Source organism: Petaurus breviceps, unplaced genomic scaffold, assembly GCF_028583685.1.
Source record: "Petaurus breviceps papuanus isolate PSGF00001 unplaced genomic scaffold, PetGlider_PUasm1.0 90700, whole genome shotgun sequence".
NCBI lineage: Eukaryota > Metazoa > Chordata > Mammalia > Diprotodontia > Petauridae > Petaurus > Petaurus breviceps.
This window is the reverse complement of record NW_027187315.1, coordinates 4601397-4624956: the sequence shown is the minus strand read 5'-3', so window position 1 is coordinate 4624956 and position 23560 is coordinate 4601397. Positions and strand designations below refer to the sequence as shown.

Genomic DNA, 23560 nt, shown 5'->3' with positions numbered 1-23560 from the left:
TTCCTCACATTCCTCAATGAAAAAACTGTGGGCACTGACCAAATCTCCTTGAGGGCATTCTCCATCTTCTAGGTGGTCCAGTGGATAAAGTGTTGGACCTGGAGTCAGGAAGACTGAAGTTCAAATCCGGCATCATAGACCTACTATCTGTATAATCCTGGGCAAGTCACTTAACCTCTGTTTTCCTCAGTTTCCTCATCTGAAAAATGGGGATAAAAGTACCTAGCTCTCAAGGCTGTTGGGAGGATAAAATGAGCTATTTGTAAAGTGACTTGAAAATCTTAAAACGAAATATGAAATACTAGTTATTATTATCATCATTGCTATTTTCTTCCCCTATTACTTGCTCTTTCATCCTGTTCTCATGTGAAGAGGCAAACCTTTCCAAGGAAAACCCTTCAACTTACTCCTTGATCCCATTCCTTCTTTCAGTCTTTTGCAGATTTCAATCTCTGGTTACTTCTCTACTGCCTACAATCATGTCCATAATGTCCCTCTCCATGCACTTAAAAAAAACAAAAACAAACCAGCCCTCATTAAGAAAGCCATCTACACAAGATGGCGGAGTAGAAACAGGACCTACCTGCTGTTCCTGCTTCCACCTTCCCCAATCCATGTAAAAAGGGGACTCTAAACAAACTGTGGAGCTGCAGAACCCACAAAATTACGCAGAGAAGCTAACATCCCGCTGAGGACAGCCCAGCAGGAAACAGCCAGTGCAGTGCTCTGGGAGCCCAGACCAGCTCCACCCCGAGGCTTTAGCCGCAGGGTAGACCTGACCAGCCCAGCCAGAGGGACCCCAGATCAGCAGTAGCTGTGGCCATTTCTAGAATTATCAACACATAGATGCGAAGGACAAAGTGACAGGACAGTGCAGTCTGGACTTGGGACCAGTAAGTAGGAGTGCCTGGCTTTTGCCCCCGGGGCGAGAAGCCGCTGAGACACTGGCACAGCCAGCCAGCGCCATGTGGCAGCTTCAGCTCCCGGCTTGCAGAGTGTAGGAGGACCTAGCACCAGTCTGAGGGGTAATCGCTCTTGCTTTAACCTGCTTGGATCTGGATTGCAATCTAGGGTGGAGGTCCTGGGGTGTGTGTCCAGCTTGCCAGAGCATGTGGAGGCTTCAGAGAGGGCACCCATCTAATACCTTCGGCAATTGAGAAAACCCCAGCATTTGGGATGAAAGCTCCCGTCTGGTGGCAGAGTCCTACTGTGGCAAAAAGCCCAGGGGTCAAGTGACTGAGGGGCAACATGACCAGGCAAAGGAAACAAGGCAGACAGAAGATTCCAACATTAGACTCCTATTTTGGGGACAAAAAGGAGCAAAGCATGGAACAGGAGGAAGACAGTGAAGTCAGAGGTCCTGCACCAAAAGCTTCAAAGGAAAATACGAGCTGGTTACAGGCCATAGAGGACCTTAAGAAGCAGATAAGAGAAGTGGAGGAAAAACTGGGAAGAGAAATGAGAACAATGAATGCAAGAAAATTATGAAATGAGAGTCAACAGCCTGATTGAGGAAAATAACACTTTAAAAAACAGATTGACTCAAATGGCAAAAGAGGCTCAAAAAATGCAATGAGGAGAAGAATGCCTTAAAAAGCCGAGTTTGCCAGATGGAAAAAGAATCTCAAAAGCTCAATGAGGAGAATCATTGCTTCAGAATTAGACTGGAGCAAATGGAAGCTAATGACTTTATGAGAAATCAAGATGCTGTTAAATAGATCCATACAAATGAAATAATAGAAGGCAATGTGAAATATCTCATGGGAAAAACCACTGACCTGGAAAATAGATCCACGAGAGATAATTTAAAAATTATTGGACTACCTGAAAGTCATGATCAAAGTAAGAACCTAGAAATCATCCTCCAGGAAGTTCTCAAAGAAAACTGCCCTGATGTTTTAGAATCAGCGGGCAAAATAGAGGTTGAAAGAATCCACCCGTCACCTCCTGAAAAAGATCCCAAAAAGAAAACTCCTAGGAATATTATAGCCAGGTTCTGGAATTCCCAGATCAAGGAGAGAATATTACAAGCAGACAGGAAGAAACAATTTGAATACTGTGGAAACACAATCAGGATAACCCAGGATGTAGCAGCTTCTACACTGAGGGATCGAAGGGCTTGGAATATGATATTGAGGAGGTCAAAGGAGCTGGGATTAAAACCAATAATCACCTACCCAGCAAAACTGAGTATCATGTTTCAGGGGAAAATTTGGTCATTCAGTGGAATAGAGGACTTTCAAGCATTCTTGCTGAAAAAAACAGAGTTGAATAGAAGACCTTACATTCAGATACAAGAAGCAAGAGAAGCATGAGAAGGTAAACAGGGAAAAGAAATCATAAGGAACTTATCAAAGTTGAACTATTGACATTCCTACATGGAAAAACAATAATTATAACTTATGAAACTTTTCTCAGTAGTTGAAGGGAATAGAAAAATACATATATGCCTATATATGAGGGTTTATGGGCATATGAATACATATGTGAATTTGTATATATACTTACAGGTATACATAGATAAGAGGGCACAGGACCAATTTAACAGGAAGGGATGATACTTAAAAGGTGAAATTAAGAGGTGAGAGAGGAATATAATAAGAGGAGATGGGGAGAGACAGAATGGGGTAAACTATCTCATACAGAAGAGGCAAGGGAAAATGGTTATAATGGAGGGGTAGAATAGGAAGGCGAAAGGGAATGGGTCAACCTTATTCCCATTGAATTTGTCTTGGGGAGGGAATGAAATACACACTAAATAGGGAGAGTAGGGGGGGAAGGGGATGAGAGGGGGGATGATGGACGGGAGGGCAGGCTGGGGGGGAGGGAAGTTGGAAGCACCCAATTTTGAAAAGGGATGGGATCAAAGTAGAGAATAGAACAAGTGGGAGTGGCTGATGGAGGGAAATATAGTCGGTCTTTTACAATATACCTACTATGTTATTGTTTTGCAGTAGCTACACATGTACATTCTACACTGAACTGCTTATCTTCCCAGTAAGGGTGGGTGACAAGGGAGGAAAGGAATGAATTTGGAATTCAAAGTTTTAAAATCAAATATTCATACATACACACACACACACTATTATTTTTTTTTTTAAGCAATTGGGGTTAATTAACTTGCTCAAGTTTACATGGCCAGTTATTTCTGGGTGTGGTGCTAAGTATCTGAGCCCGGATTTGATCCCCAGGTCATCCTGACACGAGCTGGTGCTCTTTACTTGCTCAGCCACCTGGCCGCCCCTACATATACTATTATTAATACTATTTTACATGTAATTGGGAAATAAGATATACAGGCACTGAGGCATAGAGATCCACTGGAAAAGCCGAAAGGGATATGGGAGAAAATATGGGAGAGAACAGATTGGAGGAGGGGATATCCTGTGGGACTGCTATTTTGGGACGGTGGGTAGGGGAAAAACGGGGAGAAAATTTACAACTCAAAATCTGGCAGAAATGATTGATGTAAATCATTAGTTAATAAAGCATTTGAAAAAAAAAAAAAAAGAAAGCCATCTACAATAGTTGCCTCTGTTTCTTCTTCTTTCTCTAGACTCAGCCCTCTTCCATCTAGCTTCCAACCTCACCATTCAAGTAAATATGCTACTTCCAAAATCACCAATGATCTCTTTATTAACTAACCTAATGAAATTAATCCTTATCTTTTTGTAGTTTACACTCTTGATCATTGTCCTCCTGGATAGTCTCTTCCCTTTGTGTTTTTCTTCACTGTCATAGCTCTACTGGTTCTCCTTCTACCTATGTGATTACTCTTTCTGAGTCTCTTTTGCTAGATCATCCAAATAACCCTTAGGATACACCTCAGTTTAATCCTGGGCCCTCAGGGCAGCTAGGTGGAGCAGTGAATAGAGCACTGGCCCTGGAGTCAGGAGGACCTGAGTTCAAATCCAGCCTCAGACACTTAACACAAAAACTAGCTGTGTGACCTTGGTCAAGTCACTTAACCCCAATTGCCCTGGAAAAAAAATCCTGGGCCCTCTTCTCCCTCTATATTATCATGCTTAATGATATCATCAGTTCCCCATGAGTTCAATTATCATCTCCACATAAATAATTTCCAGAATAATATGCCCATTCCTAACTTCTCACCTGAGCTCCAGTCTTGCTGCACCAACTCCTTTCTGGACACCTCAAAATGGATATCCCATAGGTATTTCATACTCAATTATGTCCAAAACACAACTCATTATCTTTCCCCTCCAAACTTTCCCTCCCTTATTCTTACTATTACTATTGAAGATATCGCTATCCTCTCAGTAATAATCTAGGTGTCATCCTCCTTTTAAATTTATCCCATATATCTAATCTATTGTCAAGTCTTGTTTCTACTTTCTCCACATTTCTTTTATAGTTAATAAACATTTATTAAGCTCCTCCATGTGCCAGGCACTATGCTAACTGATAGGATACAAATACATGTCCCTGAGTCAATTATTTAACTTGTTTACCTCAGTTTCCTTATCTGTAAAATAGGGATAATAATAGCAGTAATAGCTATTTATTACCCAGGGTTGCTATGAGGATCAAATGAGAAAATTTAAAGGGCTTAGCACAGTTCCTTGTATATAATAAGCACTATATATCAATATCATCATCTTAGAGACCTAAGGAAAAAAATCAACAAGTAGAGAGTTGATATGTTCCACAAGTATCCTCACAATATCATGAGAGCTGAAGGAAAGATTCCTATGAAGGATTTAAGGAAGGAATATGCCCTAAATGGAAGGGCATAGTTATATGGCAAACTGCATCAATGAAGGAGGGAATCCACACAGATGAAATCACACATCTGAAGTACTAAAATAAGACCCTACTGGTATTTCATCCCAATTAACAGCTAGACCTTACTCCCCTTCTCCCTTATTTTGTCTTCTCTTAGCTATGAACTGAAAAATTTCCCATAAACACAATAGCTCATTTTAATGTACCACTGCATGAGTGGCAAATGAGAAAACCAAACTATTCCTCACCAACAGGGACACCTCTAAGAGACAAATGTGAAGAACTACCTGAAATTTTTTTTCTTGGGTTCTTTCATTTCTCTGGGTACATGCTCTGGTCCCACCTTTTTTCATCCTTCCTTACCACCATTCAATTAAATAAACAGCTCAGCTGCTCTTTTATATATTCGCAAATATTCTAACTCTCCTCTTCCCTAATTTTTCAAATCTAATTAAATGATGCCACTCTAATATGTACTTCCATCTTTGGATAAATTAATTACAATCCACCACCTCTACTCTATTTGCAAATTTAAAACAAATTTTTAATCATAGCTTATAGACCTAAGATTAGAGCGATACATCCATATTGAAACAAATAAAATGAAAGCTGTACCTTTGGAGCAAAATTAGACAAAACAAACAAATAATGACCATCAAACTTGAAATTATGCAGGAAATGCATTGAAAATCATGCCCCAAATTTTCATGTACTTTCTCATCTACTTCTGATTAAACCATGCCTATCCAATAACTATAGCAGGAAATAGCAATGAAAAGTTCTAGTTCAGTTTTTTTTCCACTTCATTTTGGAGTGCTGTTTTCCCCTTTTATATTACAATGCTAGTGTATGGTATTTTAACAGTATTATAATCAAACAGAATTTTTTAGACTAATCTAGTAACCCAAAAACTGATGGCAAGTTCCAAACGACTGACCTGCAAAATATGTAAATGGGAAATAAATATTTAACAAAATAAAAATACAAGAGAATGTAGATAATGTTAATATCTAGTTTTCTAAGTCAAACATGAAGCTGCAGGGATCCTTATATACAATTTAGAGGTCCATATTTCTGAGTTTAATACTATTGTTATACAGCATTAGTAAATACTTTGTGATTTAAAATTAATTTGGTTTTGAAAATTACAAGTACCTGAGATAAACTGAGAACATGGAACATGTTAGGAAGAAGGTTGTGGAGAAAGGAGCAGTGGAAGAGAAAAAGAACTTGCCCACTTAAGAAGGAAATCCTGTATGTGACTTAAAGGTGATGAAGTATCCTAGATCAGTTAAATGTGTGAAAGAGAAACGTAAGAAAATGTAAAGGAAAACAATCTCTTGGCCTGGATATTGGTCCAGATTCTAATTCTGATTTATAGGAGAAAAAGAACTAGAATAATTTAATTACGGAAAATACATAAGAATAAAGGGGATGTGGAAGATAAAGGATGAAGAGGAACCTTAAGAGGCACACTCAAGAAGGCAGTTAGCAAGGCTAGGCAAGTTAGAAGTTAAGAGAAAATAAGAGGTCTAAATAAACTTACAACATAAATAGGAGGATGGGGCAAATTTGTTGTAATAAAATTTTTCACAAGTAGTAATTAAATGCAAAAACTTTTAATTGAATACTGAGGGCTAAGATATAAACATCTTTCAAATAGTTTCCAGATAAAAGGCTAAAATCTCAACCATTATGTATATTAGAGGAAGCTGTAGAGTGTATTTCTCTCCCACTGGAGAACATTATCTGAGTCACAACTATATGCCACTTTGCCTGCTAGAGAAGATGAAGAGACTAGATGAATGACTACAGGTTAAGTTTAGGGAAAAGGAAGGGTTCCTTAAGGAAACAGAAACAAAGCTTCAAGAAGGGGAAAAGGAGCTCTGAGGTGGACAGTGTCAATGAACTTGGTATTTGTTAGAATGGTAGAGAACAGAAGTGTTGTACAGAAGGGAAAAGGAAGGAAAAATGAATCGGTAAAATTAGAAATTAAAAAAAAGTTTTGAGGGTCTTCTAAAGAAGAGAAAACTAGATGCTGAGGAGGAAAAAGTTGGATGTACTATCAAGAATGACAGAATCTATTAAGTGACCAAATTATGGGACATAAGAAGAATAGTAAGATAGCTGGTGATTTTTTTCCATCTTGTAGTACTGAGTCTACATCTCTAGGACATAACAGGTAACTTCCTAAGAAATCAAATTTTTTTATTCCTATTATATTAATAATCTAAAATAACCCTGGATTTGCTCAGCATTTTACATTCTGGATGTACATTAAGGACCAGTTCGTTACTAACCTATTAAAAGTTGTAGAGACTCTGCTCTCATAAACTTAATAAATGTTTCCCACAGATCGCTGCTTTAAATATTTTTTTTTTAATTCAGCCCTGTCCTATTCAAACTATTACAAATTCTAAATTTAAAAAGTCCAAATTAATGAGTTTTTTATAGTATGCTGAAGTATTTTTTATCACTATTAGAATAAACTATCAAAGAATTACTATCAACAACTAAAGTTAATACTTCATAGGCATCCTGGATTCATTGGTGAGAATAAAATAAAATTATGTAATAAATGAGAACTACCAATATTTCTGTAAGACTGCAAAATATGAATGAAACCTAGAGGAATGGTTCTAAATAAGAATGACACTGATAAATATTAGTATTACAAGATTAATATAAAGGATTATTGTATAAATAAACAATAAACCACTTAAAATATGGGAAAGTATTAAATCCAAGTAGAAATCAGATATAATTATAGAAATGATAATATATTTTCATATACTTTGAGACAAACATCATAAAATAATAACATGATTTTTATGATTACAAAACCACAGAAAGGTAAAAAAGAGTTCAAACATTTTTACCACCATCAATTCCAGAGAAGCTGAATGACTTACTCTAGGGCACCCAAGTAGCAACAGACAAAATTCAAACCCAAATGAATGCTCTTCTCATTAGACTGTAGTGAATCTAAGATCAATCACTAGAATCATGGCCGCTGTTATAGGTTAAATAATTTCAATCAATTAATCAATAAACATTTATTAAGCTCCTACTATGTGTGCCAGGAAATGTGCTAAATGCTGGGCATAACAAAAGAGGTAAAAGATAGTCTGTGACCTAGACGAACTTATAATCTAATGGGGGAGAAAATATGAAAACAAATATATACAAAGAAAACTATATACAGACTATATAGGAAATAATTAACAACAGGGAACACACTTTAAGTAAGAGGTACTGGGAAAGGATCCCTGTAGGAATAAGAACTTAAAGGAAGTCAGGGAGGTCACTAGTCATAATAGAGGAGGGAGAGCATTCCAGGCATGAAGAGCTAAGAAATGGAGAGTCTTGTTCATGAAACAGCTTTGAGGCCAGTGTCACTGGATTGAATAGTACATGTTAGGGAGTAAGGTGTAAGAAAACTGGAAAGGTAGGAGAAGGCTAGGTTATAAAGGACTTTTGAGTGCCAAACATTTTATATTTGATCTTCAAAGCAATAGAAAGACATTGGACTTTACTGAGTAGGAGAGTGACATGGCTGGACTTGTGTTTTAGGAAAATAATTTCAGCAGCTGATAGAGAATGGAGGGGGAGACCCACCAGCAGGATATTGCAACAGTTCAGAAAAGATGCTACAGGCCTTGTTAAGAGCTTGTATATGGGAGATGGTGGGGTGGGGTGGAGTGGGAGGGGTAGTGGTGGTTTGAGAGATAGTGAGGAATACAGGATAACTTTTAGGTTGTGAAGAAAGGAGGATGGTGTTGCCCTCCACAGTAATAGGGAAGGGAGGGGAGGGGAAAGGTTTAGGACAGGGATGGGGAACCTGTGGCCTTGAGGCCACATGTGGTCCTCTAAGTCCTCAAGTGCAGTCCTTTGGCTGAAATGGTTCCCCACCCCTGGTTTAGGAAGAAAGATAAGTTCTGTTTTGGACATGCTGAATTTAAGATGTCTATTGAACATTCATCTTGAGATGTCTAAAAGGCTAAGATGCAAGATTGAGTTTGGGGCAGGATAGGTAGGTAGATCTGAGAAATCTTCAGTATAATTAAATACATGAGAACTGATAAGATCACCAAGTGAAGCAGTTAAGAGGGAGAACAAAACAGAAACTAGGACAGAACCCCGAGGGACACTTATGGTTAAGAGGACATGATCTGGAAGAGGATCCAGCAAAGGATTCTGAGGAGTGAAGTTAGATAGGTAAGAGGAAAACCAGGAAATAGTGACCAAAAGTGTCAAAGGCTGTAGAAGTAAAGGAGAATGAGGCGCAAGAAAGGCCACTAGATTTGGCAACTAAGAGATCATTAGTAACTTTGTAGAAAAGAATTTTGGTGAAATAATAAGACTAGAAGTCTGATTATTAGGGGTTAAGAGCGAGAGGAGGGGTGGCCAGGGAGCACAGCGAGTAAGAGCACCGGCTCCAATGTTGGAATGACCTGGAGATCGAATCCTGGGCTCAGACACTTAGCACCCACCCAGAAACACCAGGCCGTGTAACCTTGAGCAAGTTACTTAACCCCAATTGCTTAGGGGCAGCCAGGTGGCTCAGCGAGTAAGAACACCGGCTCCTGTGTCGGGATGACCTGGATCAAATCCGGGCTCAGATACTCAGCACCATACCCAGAAAAACCTTGAGCAAGTTACTTAACCCCGATTGCTTTAAAAAAAAAAAAAAAAAGAGTGAGAGGAGAGAAAGTAAAAGAACCTATTTTGGATGGTCTTTTTGAGAAATTTAGCACAGAAGGGCAGAAAAGATATAAGGGAATAGTCAGCAGGAATGGAAGGATCAAATGAACGTTTTTTGAGGATAAGAGACATAAACATGTTTGTAGGCTGTTGGGAAGGAACCAATAGGCAGTACAAGATTGAAAGTGGGTAGGCATGATGGAGGGGACATGAGAGGAGACAGGATAGAATGAGATTGCTTGAACAAGGAGAGGTGGTTAGCCTTGGTAAGGAGAAAGGCCACTTCAACACGTGAGAAAGAGGTGAAGCAAGGAAATGGCATCAATTTTTCCTATAAAATATGAGGCAAAGTTCCCATAAAGTGGGAGGTGAGGGAGCCGTGGAAAGTTTTAAGAAGGGTAAAAAGGTTTTTAAGAGCCATTGAGAGAATAGGATAGTAAAAGTTGATAAGGGAGGTATACCAGGACTGCCTAGCAGCAGTGAGGATGCACTTAAGGTTGTGTAACATAAATTTGTAGTGGACCAAGTCAGAACAGTTGCAATATTTTATTCATCTCTGTTCAGCAACATGTGTATAGGAGCAAAGGTGTGGGAGTGATCTAAGGCTAAATGTTGGATAGGTGTAATCAATGATAAGCTATGGGGAATCAAGAGAGATCAGTATAGAGTTGTAGTTGTGAAGAATAGAGTTCTTCAAGAGGTTAAGATGGGGAAGAGGTGAAAATGATCACTGAAGAGGAGATGTCCTGGGAAAGAAATGAGGGGTCAAAGGATTGGAGGTGGCAGTATAGATGACAAACAGGATTTTGTAAGGGAGAGCAGAGGGAGAGGTTAAAAAAAGCAACAGATTATGATTGGATAACAGGATTTCAGAATTCTTCAACAAAGAGGTGGTGAACTTGTGAGTATTGGCAAGAACAACAGTATGACCTTCTTTGTCTGTAGCTGAGATAGGATGAAGGAGCAGTTCATGGAAAATGAGTAGGCTTAGACACCAAACAGAGGAGTTCATAGTTGATAGGAAGCAACTGGAGCTTATTTGAGGAGGGAGATTGAGTAAGACACGGTCATATCTATATGTCAGGAAAACAATTTTGGCAATCACGTGAAGGACGTATTGAAATGGGGAGATACACTAAAGGCAGGGAGTCAGGTGAGAGATGACGAGTATCTGAACTACATAAATGACTTTATGAGTAGAGAAGGGGGGCGTGTAAGGCATCTAGTTTTTGTGAAGTTATTATAAAATTTGATAACTGATTAAATGTGTGGTGTGAGTAAGAGAAAGAAGAGGTTAAGGCCTAGAACATAACAGGCATTTAATAAATGCTTGTCAATTGAATCTGCACATTCTTCATTACCTTAAATTAACCTGTTTTTGCCATAAGATGTCCAGCATCTTTGGAAACCTCCTTCAATGCTATTGGTTCCTTCTCCCACACTCTACCCCATCCCTTCAAAAAAGGGAAGCAGCATAATCTTTGCTTCCCATTATCACTTTGTGTAATGGGAATGGTAATTTGAAGATCTTCCCTGCCCCTTAATAGACCTATGGGGGAGTATGAAGACCTCCCCTGCTTTGAAAGTAAACTCTGCCCCCTAATAGGCTGAAGGTAGTCACATGGATCCTGTGGGAGTAGTCTGAGGAAGGGAAGCAGAGACCACAGGAAGCTGGTAGTCAGAGCCAGAGAGATGGTGGGAGAGAGAGGTGATCAGGCAAGGAGAGAGAGAGGTTTGTGAGTAAATATTGATCTTGTATTGGTTTGTGGGATGGCTAAAGGATGGCATGGCTCTCAGGGTTATAATGGCTTCTAAATATCTTTGGTATCATGAGGGAATCAGCTTACTGGTTTTGGGATTTGGTTTTCTGGCATCTAAATAAATGCTTTAGTTCTATCCTCTACTTAGAGAATCTTGTATATTTTGAGATTGAACATCATGTGATATTTATAGTCACGGTCTTTATCATGATCGTGGGCACTGTAAATAGTGCATTGGCACTATACTTTGATATCTATATTCAATAATATCTCCACCTTGGAAATTCACATCATAATATTATATCATCCTCTCTAGTTCCTTGTGGCTTTCTATCTTCTGGTTATTATCCCACTTTTATCTGATAACGCCGGAATTTAACTTTCAGTTTTCCCTTTCAGACCTACTTCAATATCCATATGATGTCTCTTCAAATGCTCCAAGCTAGTTGGAAAAGACCTAATCACCTCAATTCTACTATCTTCATTTATAGTAGCTTTTGTCCATTTCTGGACCAGGAAATTCTATGAGTTGCCAAGTGATTCATATTTCTGGTTAGGACCTCCACTTTTTGGTAAAGGTTGGGGACCATGTGTATCAAACAATGCACATAATATCAAACATTTCTGCTATATGGGTTAGTTTTGTAGAATTTTTCCCCCTTGTTTGCTATTTTTAGAAATTCTTGAATATAAGGGAAGACTCCCTAGAATGGGTCAGAAAAGGATACAGTAGGTAATATATGTAATGTAAAAATCAATAGATATCAATAAAAATTTATTTTTAAAATTACTAGACAATTATGCAAACTTCAATATGACCAGAGAAATATAGGATCATAAATTTAGATCTGGGAATTACCTTGGAGATCACCTAATACAATCCCCTCACTTTACAGACAAGAAATTGATGTACAAGTTGGGTTAAATGACTTGCCAAATAAAGGCCATACAAGTAGCAAAAAGCACAGCCAGGATCCCAACCCAGGTCTTCTGTCTTAAATCCAGTCCGCTATTTCAATAAAGTATTCCCACTCTTTCTGGAAAAAATGACTATTCCAAAAACAACCAGCATATCTTATCACAAGATTCCAAAGGGGGAAAAGACGACAATTACTGAACCACATTCTAAAATAATATTTTCCCTATTTGGGTACAATGTATACCTCTTATATTTCCTTAAAATTTAAGATAAAAAAAATTTAAATACTTTTAATGGTTTTCATCTGTCCATCACACTATGTAATACTATATTCTTACATAATATGTCCCACATTTTCCACTTCATACCTGATTCTGTTGGAGGGGGGGCTGAGACTGTCCATCAGGAGCCTGGCCCTGGCTGTCATTCCCTCCTACTGGAGAGCCACGGGTCGTGGCTGTCATACTCGACACAGGGCAGATCTTTGCAATTTTGTCTGCTTATGTAGTTGTTGTGAGAGAAGAAATTATAGTCCTCTTATAGAAGATGAAGTACCAGCATATGTCAGTCTTAAAAAGCTCCAAATTAAGGACAAACCATCTTGCAGAGACCATTGCATAACCTAAAATGGAAAGAAAAGATACATTTATTTTAGATGTATTGAATCAAAGAATAAGAGCTTTGATTTTATAAACATGGCAAAACCACCAGTGATGAATTTGAAGTAACTTCTGCTAAGGTTCATTAAGCACTACTGATAGATGTTGATCCACACTCAGTACTAATGAGAGGTTGAGGGAGAGGAGGAAGGGAAAGAGAGAGAATCAGAGAGGATGACTGACTTAAGGGGGGAAAAAGTTATGTCCTCTAAATCAATGGTGTCAAAACAACAGAAAGACTATGGACCACATACTGACCACAAACCACAAATTAACAATATCTATGTGGCGTTATATTTTTTATTTTGTTTTGGTGAACATTTTCCAATTATATTTTAATCTTGCTTGATACTTATGCTCTAAATGTTAAGGGCTCAATTCACTGAATTTAAAATAAAAGATGTTATCAACTAACATGACAAAAAAAAATTATCTTTTTATCCCTTTCTTAAAGACAGCATGGCCTCAGCAGTAGACCTGCTACAGAAGAATAATTCTGCTGAAATTAAAACCCAGTAAAGTATGTTAATATGTTTGTCTCCATATTCTTGTTACGATATCCTAAATGGATTCTTTTCCTACCCTCACTTCCACTTATTGAAATTTCTTCCTTCAAGGCCCAAAATATATTTACAAAAGTATAATTATAACCAATTTAAATTTCAACACATTTTTGAAATTTATTTTTGTGCAAGTTAAAAATTATTTCCTTTTTCTCCACCAGATTTTTATCTTCTTAGCCTTGCTGATAAGAGTTAAGCCAAAATTTTTTATGGTAAACACATATACAATGTATTTACTTGCAGAAACACATTGTGATGTTAGACCACGTACACAAACACATAGATATTCTTTGCAGCAGGACTAATGGAATAGTACAGGAAAAGCATCAAGACTTCTGTCCCGTATTCACTGATCTGACCAAAACCTATGGAATTTAGCTTAAATCTCTGAATTAAAAGGGAAGTCCATAAAACATAGATTTGGGGAGGAGAGGGAGGAAAAGGTAACTTTTAATTTTGAAATTAACAAGTGAAGTAGAACTTTGTGAATTTTTTCCCTAAAGTTCAGAATTTAAATTTATGTCATAGCCCGGGCCAGGGTTGAATTCCAGCAACCAAAAAAAACCTCCCAATAAACACACCCATTAGGATACCCAATGTCAATACTATTGCATGATGACAGTTCTGTCAGCCAGATGGCACAGTAGACAGGGATAGCTTTTGAATCAGGAACACCTGAATTCAAATATAGCTTTAGACACTAGCTGTGTGACTATGGGTAAGGCACTTTTCTCAGTCTCAGTTTCCTCATCTGTAAAATGAGGTTTATAATAAAAGCACCTACTTCCCAGGTTCCTGAAGATAAAATACCTACAAAATTCTTTGTAATCCTTAAAGAATTATACCAATGCTAGCTGTCTTCATCATCATCATCCTCATCATCAAATATTTGTGGCACTCTCCTTTCATATTGTCAAGAAATAAGTCAAAAGAAATATTTAATCAGTACCTAGTATGTGCAAAGTCTTGTGCTAAGTGCTAAAAGAAAAGCAACCATATGGAATAGGCCATGTTTTGTTACTAATACTTCAGAATCTAACAGGGACATTCAAACCTTCAACAAAGTTTTCAATTCCTCCAACCAAGCTTAAAGTCTACATGGGGAGGATATAGGCCAACTTCATTTATAGCACAAGGGCTTGAAAGTCATGAAAACAGCATTACCCATGTTTCCCCGATAATAAGACCTATCCCAAAAATAAGCCCTCCCCTTACTGTGTAAGATTCCTCTAAAATAAGCCCTATTAAGATTGCTACTGTAGTGAAGGTGATCCCCTGCGCTACACGCTACATTACAGTACCCTCTGTATGCACCCCCCCCCCATGAAACGCACGCCACGCTCCGAGCTGCATCCAATTAGAGCTGCAGCAGTGAGCGCGTCATCCTGTTCTTCCCCAGTGATTTGCTTGCTGGCGCCATTGAGAGCAGTGCCGCAGAGGAGAGCTGAGGCAGGACAACATAAGCCCTCCCCTGAAAATAAGCCCTCTGGTGTTTTTCTTTCCAAAAAATTTAATAAGACAGTGTCTTATTATCGGGGAAACACAGTATATCAGTTTCAAAAGCATTAACTAAAAACACCATTTTTTTTTAAAAAGAGGGGGAGGAGGATGCTGAATCACATACAGCAAAACACTTAAAAATGACAACTACTATAACATAACTTTACTAGACAAGCATAAAAGAAAAGTGATAATGGGATCTTAAAAGCAAGTGCTACAAAGTCAAACCGAAATAGGAGATGAAAGTAAAAAAAGCAATAAAAATTTTAAAAGAATCAACTAAAACAATGTAGGAGAAAACTTTGGGATGCTGAAAAAAATTATTTCAACAACTCTTTGTAAAAACTATGATTTCTAAAATTCCTTCCAGCATTAATGATCTATAATTTTGACTTCCCAAAGCAATGCTTAACTTTGTTTATTCCCTAAATTTTTTAACCCAAGTGGTTTGCCATTTAAAAAGTTTAAAAGGTTGCCTGTATGTACATGTGTGTATATCTACACATACACATACATACAGAGACACATATATACGCGCATATATATGTACAGCTCTGTACATGAAAAAGATAATGAAAGTGACATTTCCCCAAAAAAAAATTATCCAAACAAAAGATCATACAGAGAAGGAAATTTCTGAAAAGGAAATTTAACTAGCTATGAAGAAATAACCAAATTTAAAAAATTCCTTTTTACAAGAATTAATACACAAATTATCCTCAAAAATTGAGAAAGAAACGCATTCGAATAAACTCCTTTAATGAGACAAAACTCTAAAACCAAAATTAGGGAAAGATGAAGCAAAGAAGTATTACAGACCATTATTATTAATGAACATTAATGTAAAAAATTTTTTAAATAAAATCTTGTTAAACTATGTTGGTTTATCCAAGAACCATTCATTCTAACCAAATTTGCTTTATACCAAGGATAAAAGAATAGTTCAATATTAGGAAAATAATCAACAACATAGACAATCACATTAAAAACAAAAACAGCCAAAAGTATGTTTATCTCAATAAATACAGAAAAGGCCTTTGACAAAGAACATTCATGTATTCTAAAAATACTATGAGGTATAGTCATAGAGATGCTTATGAAACATCCACTCTTGAGATTTCCAATGAAAAGTTAGTGATACAAGCCTTGAGGTTTGGTAAGGGGTTAGATTTAGATAAAAAGATTTAAGAATCATCTGCAGAGATTATAACTGAACCTATCAAAGATGATGACAATATGAAGTGAGACAGAACCTTGGGGAAATACCCAGGGTTATTGGGTGTGATCAGAAGATCCACTGAAGGAGACTGAGAAAGAGATGTCAGACAACAAAGGAGAATCAGGTAAAGTCTAGCAGTTGTCAAGAAAATACTGAAAAAGTATCCAGAAAAAGAGAATGGTGGTGGTAGAGTTCAATAAGAATGAAGACAAGAAGAAGCCAGGAGATAAATATTAACTTTGGGGAGAGAATTTCTTTCTTTTGTTGTATCTTCTTTTTTGGAGGGGAAGGCAGGATCATGTGGGTTAAGCAACTTGCCCAAGGTCACACAAACTAGTAAGTGTTAAGTATCTGAGGTCATATTTGAACTCAGGTCCTCCTGACTCCAGGGCCAGTGCTCTATTCACTGCGCTGCCTAGCTCCCCCTGAAGGTAGGATTTCAGTTGACTGATGAGACTGGAAGCCAGATGGTAGACGGTTTAGCAATGAGAAGTGGAGGAAGCACTTAATGTAGACTGCTCTCTTTGGTTGAGAAGGGTAACAGCTATGTGAGATGATCAGATCAAATGAAGTTGTTTTTAAGGAGGGGAAAGACATCAGTGTCAGTGCAGGTAACAAATATAGTGAGAAATTAAAGTTTAGTTAGAGAGTGGGGATAATAGAGAAGATAGACGGCTGGAGAAAACAGGATGGAAAAGGACCAAACATAAATAGAGAACTGCCTTAGAAAAAAAAGAACCTCTTCTTCATGGGAAATGGGGTGGAGAATATAGCAGGAAAAGACAGCTGAATGATGTGAGATGAGGAACGTGGCAAACAGCCTCAATTTTTCAGTGAAATATGAGGCTAGCTGAAAGGGTGTGGGGAGGATATACCACGACAGGTTTTAAGACGCATAAAAAGGTTTGGAATAGATGCTGTAGTGAGATAATGAATTCATTATGAAGGGGGGGAAAAAGGATGACCTTGGTGTGGTGAGGTTCCAGTTGAGATAATAGAGCATATATTTTTAGTGTACTTTTGTCAGTACAGTTTCACAATTTTCTCCAGCTCCCTTTACCAACATGTGAATAAGAACAAAGGCAGCAAATTGCAAGAATGCATTCTAGGTTGGGATTTGTAAGATGTTAAGTCACAGGACTTGGTTCAAGAGGATAGTACAGAGCTGGACAGCTTCACCAATAGGGTAAAGACAGAGAGGGCAGAAGAAGGCAGCTGGTCAGTTCACGGGTAGTGATATGGACAAGAACTGAGGGGTAGAGGGACTAGAGGTAGCAATGAGGAGGAAGAAAGTGTTAGGCATTGTAAGAAAGAGGGAAAGATGGAATGAGAAAAGATTATGACTGGATAAAAGAATTCCAGAGTTTATGAACATAGAATTTAAATGCTTGTGGGTCATGACATGATCAACAGTATGACATTTCTGTTTGTGAGGTGAAGTGGTAGAGCAGATCATGGGGAGGCAGAGTCAAAGGAAGCATTTAAGCCTAGCCTAGTTTGTCTCCCAAACACCACTTGAACAAAAATCTAGAGAATGCACCAGAATGAACACTGACAGGAAAAGCAAGAAATAAGTCACAGTGAGCCAGTTTTCCAATTGCAGTTGGCTTAGGTAGACAGGTCTGTGGGCACGGAGGAAGAGGTCTGGCCAAGAGTATGTATACTAGCATCAGCAAGATTAGGCACCATGCCACTGTCCAGGGACAGAAAAAGGGTCAAGGCAGGGCACTGAGGGGAAAAAAAGATCTTAGGAAATCCCTGTACAAGTTTTAAGTGTAGGATCAGGTGATGCCTGGAAGTTCAGTTACCTATTACCAAGTTCCAGGTCATGGATCAAAGGTAAAGAAGAGCAATTGTGGACATTGGCTTTTGTGGTGCAGTGAGATAGGAACAAGTTTCAGGAAGCAAACAGTGGCTATGTGTGGATCCGTTAACAGGAGCATGGTCGAGCATTACAGACCAAAGGGGAACCAGTAGTTCAATTGCTTTAAACCTGTAGAACTTCATGCGAGGTAAATAGCAATTGAGCAGTCTGTGGAAACTCTCAAACAGAAACAGCCAAAGCATCTATACCTGCGTCAGAAACCTATAGAACTAAGTCATGAAGGGCAGAGAACAGATTCCCTCTTCCCTTGGATCACACCATTTTGAAGGTGCTTAAAGCTTGTAGGCCACCAACAAAAACTGTGAACAGTTAAAGGACAACAGTCCTCGAACACAGGGACATACAAGGAAAGAAGCTCAAACTGGATACATCCTTCCCCAGAGATGTACAAAGCCCAACACTAACATAGAGTCTAAAATAAAGAAGTAGCCTGGAAGAATAAAAGAAAAAACTTGAGAATAAAGGGTTATTAGAGTAACAAGGAAGCTCAAGACACAAAGAGAAAAATCTATAAGCAAAGCCTCAAAGAAAAATGCAGCTTGGATGCATAAAATCAAGAGCCAAAAGAGTTTAAAAAAAAAAAGTTTTAAAAACCAAAGGAGAGCAAAACAAGAGAGAATGTGAAAACTGTCAAGAGCTTGGAGGAAAAAAATATGAAGAGAGTTAAAAGCATAGAAAAAGGAGGTACAACTCCTTACTGAAGAAAGTAGTCCTTGAAAATTAGAACTGGCTCAAAGGATATAAACAGGTAATTTTCAGATAAAGAAATCAAAGTTATCCATAGTCATGTGAAAAAAGGCTCTAAATCACCACTGATTAGAAGGATGAATGTTAAAACAACTCTGAGGTACCACCTCACCCATACCAGATTGGCTAATATGTCAGAAAAGGAAAGTGATAAATGTTGGGGGAGAAGGGGGAAAGTGGGACATTAATGTGCTATTGTTGGAGTTGTGATCTGATCCAATCATCCTAGAGCGTAATTTGAAACTATGCTCAATTGTGTATATCCTTTGACCCAGCAATATCAGTACTATCCCAAAAGAGAGCATAAAAAAGGGCAAAAGGACTTAAATGTAAAAAATATTTATAATAGCTCTTTCTGTGGCGGCAAAGAATCTGAAATTAAGGGGACGCCCATCAATCGTAGTACATAAATGCAATGGAATACTGCTGTGCTGTAAGAGATGATGAACACACAGATTTGAAAAAACTTGCATGAATTGCTGCAAAGAAAAGTAAGCAAAACCAGGAGAACATTGCACACACTATCAGCAAAATCAAGTAATGACCAACTATGAATGACTTAGTTCCTTCTCAGAAATACAATAATCCAAAACAATTCCAAAAGCCTCATTATGGAAAATGCTATCCAATCCCAGAGAAAGAACTGATGGAATCTGAATCCAGATCAAAGCATAACTATTTTCACTTTATTTTTTGGTGGGGGTTTTTTTTCCCATTTTTGGCTTGTTTCTTCTTCCACTACATGACTAATATGGAAATGTTTTACATGATTACACATACCTATATCAAGTAACTTACTGTCTTAGGAAAGAAGATGAGAAAAAAAATCTGGAACCCAAATTTCTAAAAAACGAATGTTAAAAATTGTCTTTACATGTAATTTGAAAAAGCAAATTCTATTATTAACGATTATTAATAAGAAAATTAGAACTGCCCAAATAGAAGCTAATGATTCCAAAATCAAAGAACTGAAAAATTATAAGAAAATATGAAATATTTTGTAGAAAAATAACTGACACAGAAAACAAAGAGATAATTTTAGAATCTTGAACTACCATGAACAAAAAAAAGGTCCCAGATACCATATTTCAAGACACCATAAAAGAAAACTGTCCAAATATTTTAGAACCAAAGAGTAAAGCAGAAACTGAATCCACCAGTCATCTCAGGAAAGAAAACTCCAAAATATAAACTCTCAGAAATATTATAATCATAATTCAGAGCACCCAGTTCAAGGCAAAATACTGGAAGCATCCAGAAGGGGAAAAAAATATTGTTAAGCAGCCTGAAAAAAAAAAATTAAAATTTCAAGGATCCATGAATCAGATAACACAAGGCTTAGTGGTCACAACGGAAAAAAAAAAGTTTGGGAACTTGTAATACAATAATCCAGAAGACAACCTAGGCCTACACCCAACAATAAATAACCTACCTAGCAAAAACTGCAAAAAACCCTATGGAGGCAGAGAGGAATGGACACTTAATCAAATAGAAGACTTCTAAGCATTCCTGGTGAAAAGAAGAGAGCTAAATAAAATTTCTGACATATAAAGAGAAAAATCAAGACAAGCATGAAAAAAGCTAAACATAAATGAGAAATCCTAAGGGACTAATAAACAAGGTTAAACACTTTACATCATTATATATAGCAGGATGATACATTAGGGCCCCCCCGCCGAGAATTTTACTATCACCAGAGGGCATAGAAGGATTCTAATTAGACAAGAGTATATGAGTCTCATTTGGTTGCATTTGGATGATCTCAAAATAAGAATAGAATGGATGGGGAAGAAAACCATACTAGAAGAGTACAGAACAAAGGAAAAGAAGAATGGGGAAAATTATCTCACATAAAAAGGAGTTTATACAACAAGCAGGGAGTAGTGGGGGTTGTGGGAACAGATGAAACATTTGCTGTCTGATGAACTGGTAAAAGGAAGAAAGAATATACATCCTTAAAAGTACCTTGGTACAGAAATACACGTTGCCTAACAGGTACACTGGGAAGGAAATAAGGATGACAGCAGATTAAGGAAAACAGGGAAGGAAGGAAAATGGGAAAAGAATGAATGAGAAAAAGAAAAAAAAAAGAAAGCCAAGATAAAAGGATGGAGGGAAATACAGTTACAAATTATCTATGAATGGGATGAACTTAACCCATAAGATGGAAAAGAATAGTAGAATTTCAATAACAGGCTGTTTATAAGAAACATTTAAAACAGAATGATGCACATAGAGAAATGAAATAAAAGGCTGAAATAGAATCTTACGCTATGTTATAGTAAAAACAAAAAAAAAAATGCAGTGGTATCATTTTAGATCAAGTAAAAGTAAAAACAGACCTAGCTAAAAGAGATAAATAGGGAAACCTATATTTTGCTATTAATATCAATGCAAAACATATATGCACCAAATGGCAACGCATCTATATTCTTAAAGTAAAAGTTAAATGAATTACAGAAAGAAATAGGCAATGAAACTATAATAATGGAGAAACCACAATTTACTCCTTTCATACCTAGATAAATTACACCAAAAAATAAACAGAAAGTTAAGAATCTGAATTGCATTTGAGAAAAGTTAGCTATGCAAGAGCTCTAGAAATTAATGAATGGGAATTGAAAGGAATGTGTGTGTGTACGTGTATATTCTCAGCTGTGCATGGCACATTAAAAAAATGACCATGAATTAAGGCATAAACCCCTCATAAACAAATTCAAAAGGCAAAAAATATTAAATATATCTTTTACTAATCATAATGAAATACAAGTTACATTCCACAAAAGGTCTTTCAAGGAAAGATAAAAAATTAATTGGAATCTAAATAACTAAAGTACGGATGGGTTAAAAAAAGTAAAAAATAATTTTAAAAAATTTCATTAAAGATAATGGCAACAAATGAAACATGAAAATTTATGAGATGCAGTCAAAGCAGTTCTCAAGGAAACACATCTATCTCAATCATTTGATCAAATAAAAGAACAGATTAACAAATTGAGCATGCATCCAAAAAACAAACAAACCTAGAAAAGCAATATTTAAAAAACCTCGATTAAACACCAAAATAGGAATCTTCAAAAACAAGAGACTAACAAAATTAAAAGTAAAACCCAAACAAAAATAAATTTAAGGAAAAGGAAAAAAAATACTACTATCAAAAATTAAAAAGGTGAATTTACAAACGCCGAAAAAAGAAATAAAAGTAATTATTAGCTGACATTTTGCCCAGCCTCATGTCCAATAAAACTGACAAATTAAATGAAATGGATGAATATATTAAAAAATACAAAATGCCCAAATTAACAAAACAGTAAATAGAATACATATTCTTCTATAATTAGAATACTTAAATAGACTTATCTTAAAAAAAGAAATTAAGGCATAAATGAATTCCCAAAGGGGAAAAATACCTCAATATCAGAAGAATTTACATGAGAACTCTACGAAACATTTAAAGAACTGCAATACTTCATGAGTTGTTTAAAAATTTTTATAGGTGGCGGGTAGGTGGCACAGTGAATAGAGCACTGACCTTGGAGTCAGGAAGACCTGAGTTCAAATCTGGCCTCAGACACTTAACACTTACTAGTCGTGTGACCTTGGGTAAGTCACTTAACCCCAACTGCCCTGCAAAAAAATTAAAAAATAAAATAAAAAACAAAATATAAAATAAAATAAAAAATTTTATAAAGAATTCCATCAAATTCTCTCTATGAAACAAACATGGAATTGATACCAAAACCAGGGAGTGTCAAAACAGAAAAAGAAAACTATACACCAATTTTCCTAATGAATACTGACACAAAAATTTTACATAAAATACTAACAAGGAGACTATGGCGATTTATTACAATGATCATATACTATAACCTGGCTGTATTTATACCAGGAATGCAGGGCTAGTTCGATATAAGGAAAATAATAAACTTTATTGATCACGTTAATAACAAAAATCATATTATCTCAATAAATACAGAAAAAGCTATCAACAATATACAACACCCATTCTTATAACCAACCATAGAAAGCACAAGAATAAATGGAGCTTTCCTTAAAACAATACAAAGTATATGTAAAATCGAGAGCAAGTATAATCTCTAATGAAAATAAACTACAAGTCTTTCTAATAAGATCAGGGTAGATGAAAGCAAGGTTGTTCATTATCAGTATTCCTAGTCAATATTATACTAGTAATTCTAGCTGAGGGGGAAAGGAAGGGAGAGGAGCAACAGCAAAGAAACAAAAGTATTATTTTTTGATGATAGTATGATGATTTACTTAGAGAATCCTACAGAGTTTAATGAAAAACTAACCAAAATGGTAAACTTCAAGCAAAATTGCAGAATATAATTCATGCAAATCAGCAGCATGTCTGTATGTTACCCAACAAAACCCATCAGGAGGAAACAGAAAAGGAAATTCCATTTAAAATAACTATAGATTGTATAAAAGCTTGGATATCTACCTGCCAATATATACACACAACAACTATCTGAACACAATTACAATACACTCCTCACACAATACATAAAAAAAAATTGGAAAAATATGAATAGCTAATAAAAACAACAATACTACTTAAATAATTTACTTATTCAATAGCATTCATATCAAACTACTAAAGAATTACTAGAGTAGGCCAAAAGGTCAAAAATACCAAGGAAACTAATGAGAAAAAGAATCAGAAGAAAGGGTGTCTAGCAGAGCCAGATCTCAAACTATACTGCAAAGCTGTAATAGTAAAAAAGCAATTTGGTATCGAGTAAGAAATGGACACAGTAACCTAGTGTTTGATAAATCCAAAGATCACAGATACTGGGGAGGGGGGGGTGTCAAGAACTCACTATTCAACATAAAA

The 23560-nt window shown here is 36.8% G+C and overlaps 1 protein-coding gene across 4 annotated transcripts in view; it reads right to left on the bottom strand.

The window, feature by feature from the left end:
• The window catches only part of USP9X (ubiquitin specific peptidase 9 X-linked), a 269058-nt gene that overhangs the window by 181170 nt on the left and 64328 nt on the right, over positions 1 to 23560 (bottom strand). For 3 of the 4 annotated variants that reach the window (XM_069065713.1, XM_069065714.1, XM_069065710.1), the window contains exon 2: positions 12498 to 12751. In XM_069065713.1, coding sequence (XP_068921814.1) covers positions 12498 to 12593 — 96 coding nt within the window. In that variant the 5' untranslated portion in view covers positions 12594 to 12751. Of the gene's footprint in view, positions 1 to 12497; positions 12752 to 22234; positions 22330 to 23560 lie in introns of all 4 variants that reach the window. The other variant, XM_069065712.1, reaches the window with a different exon arrangement.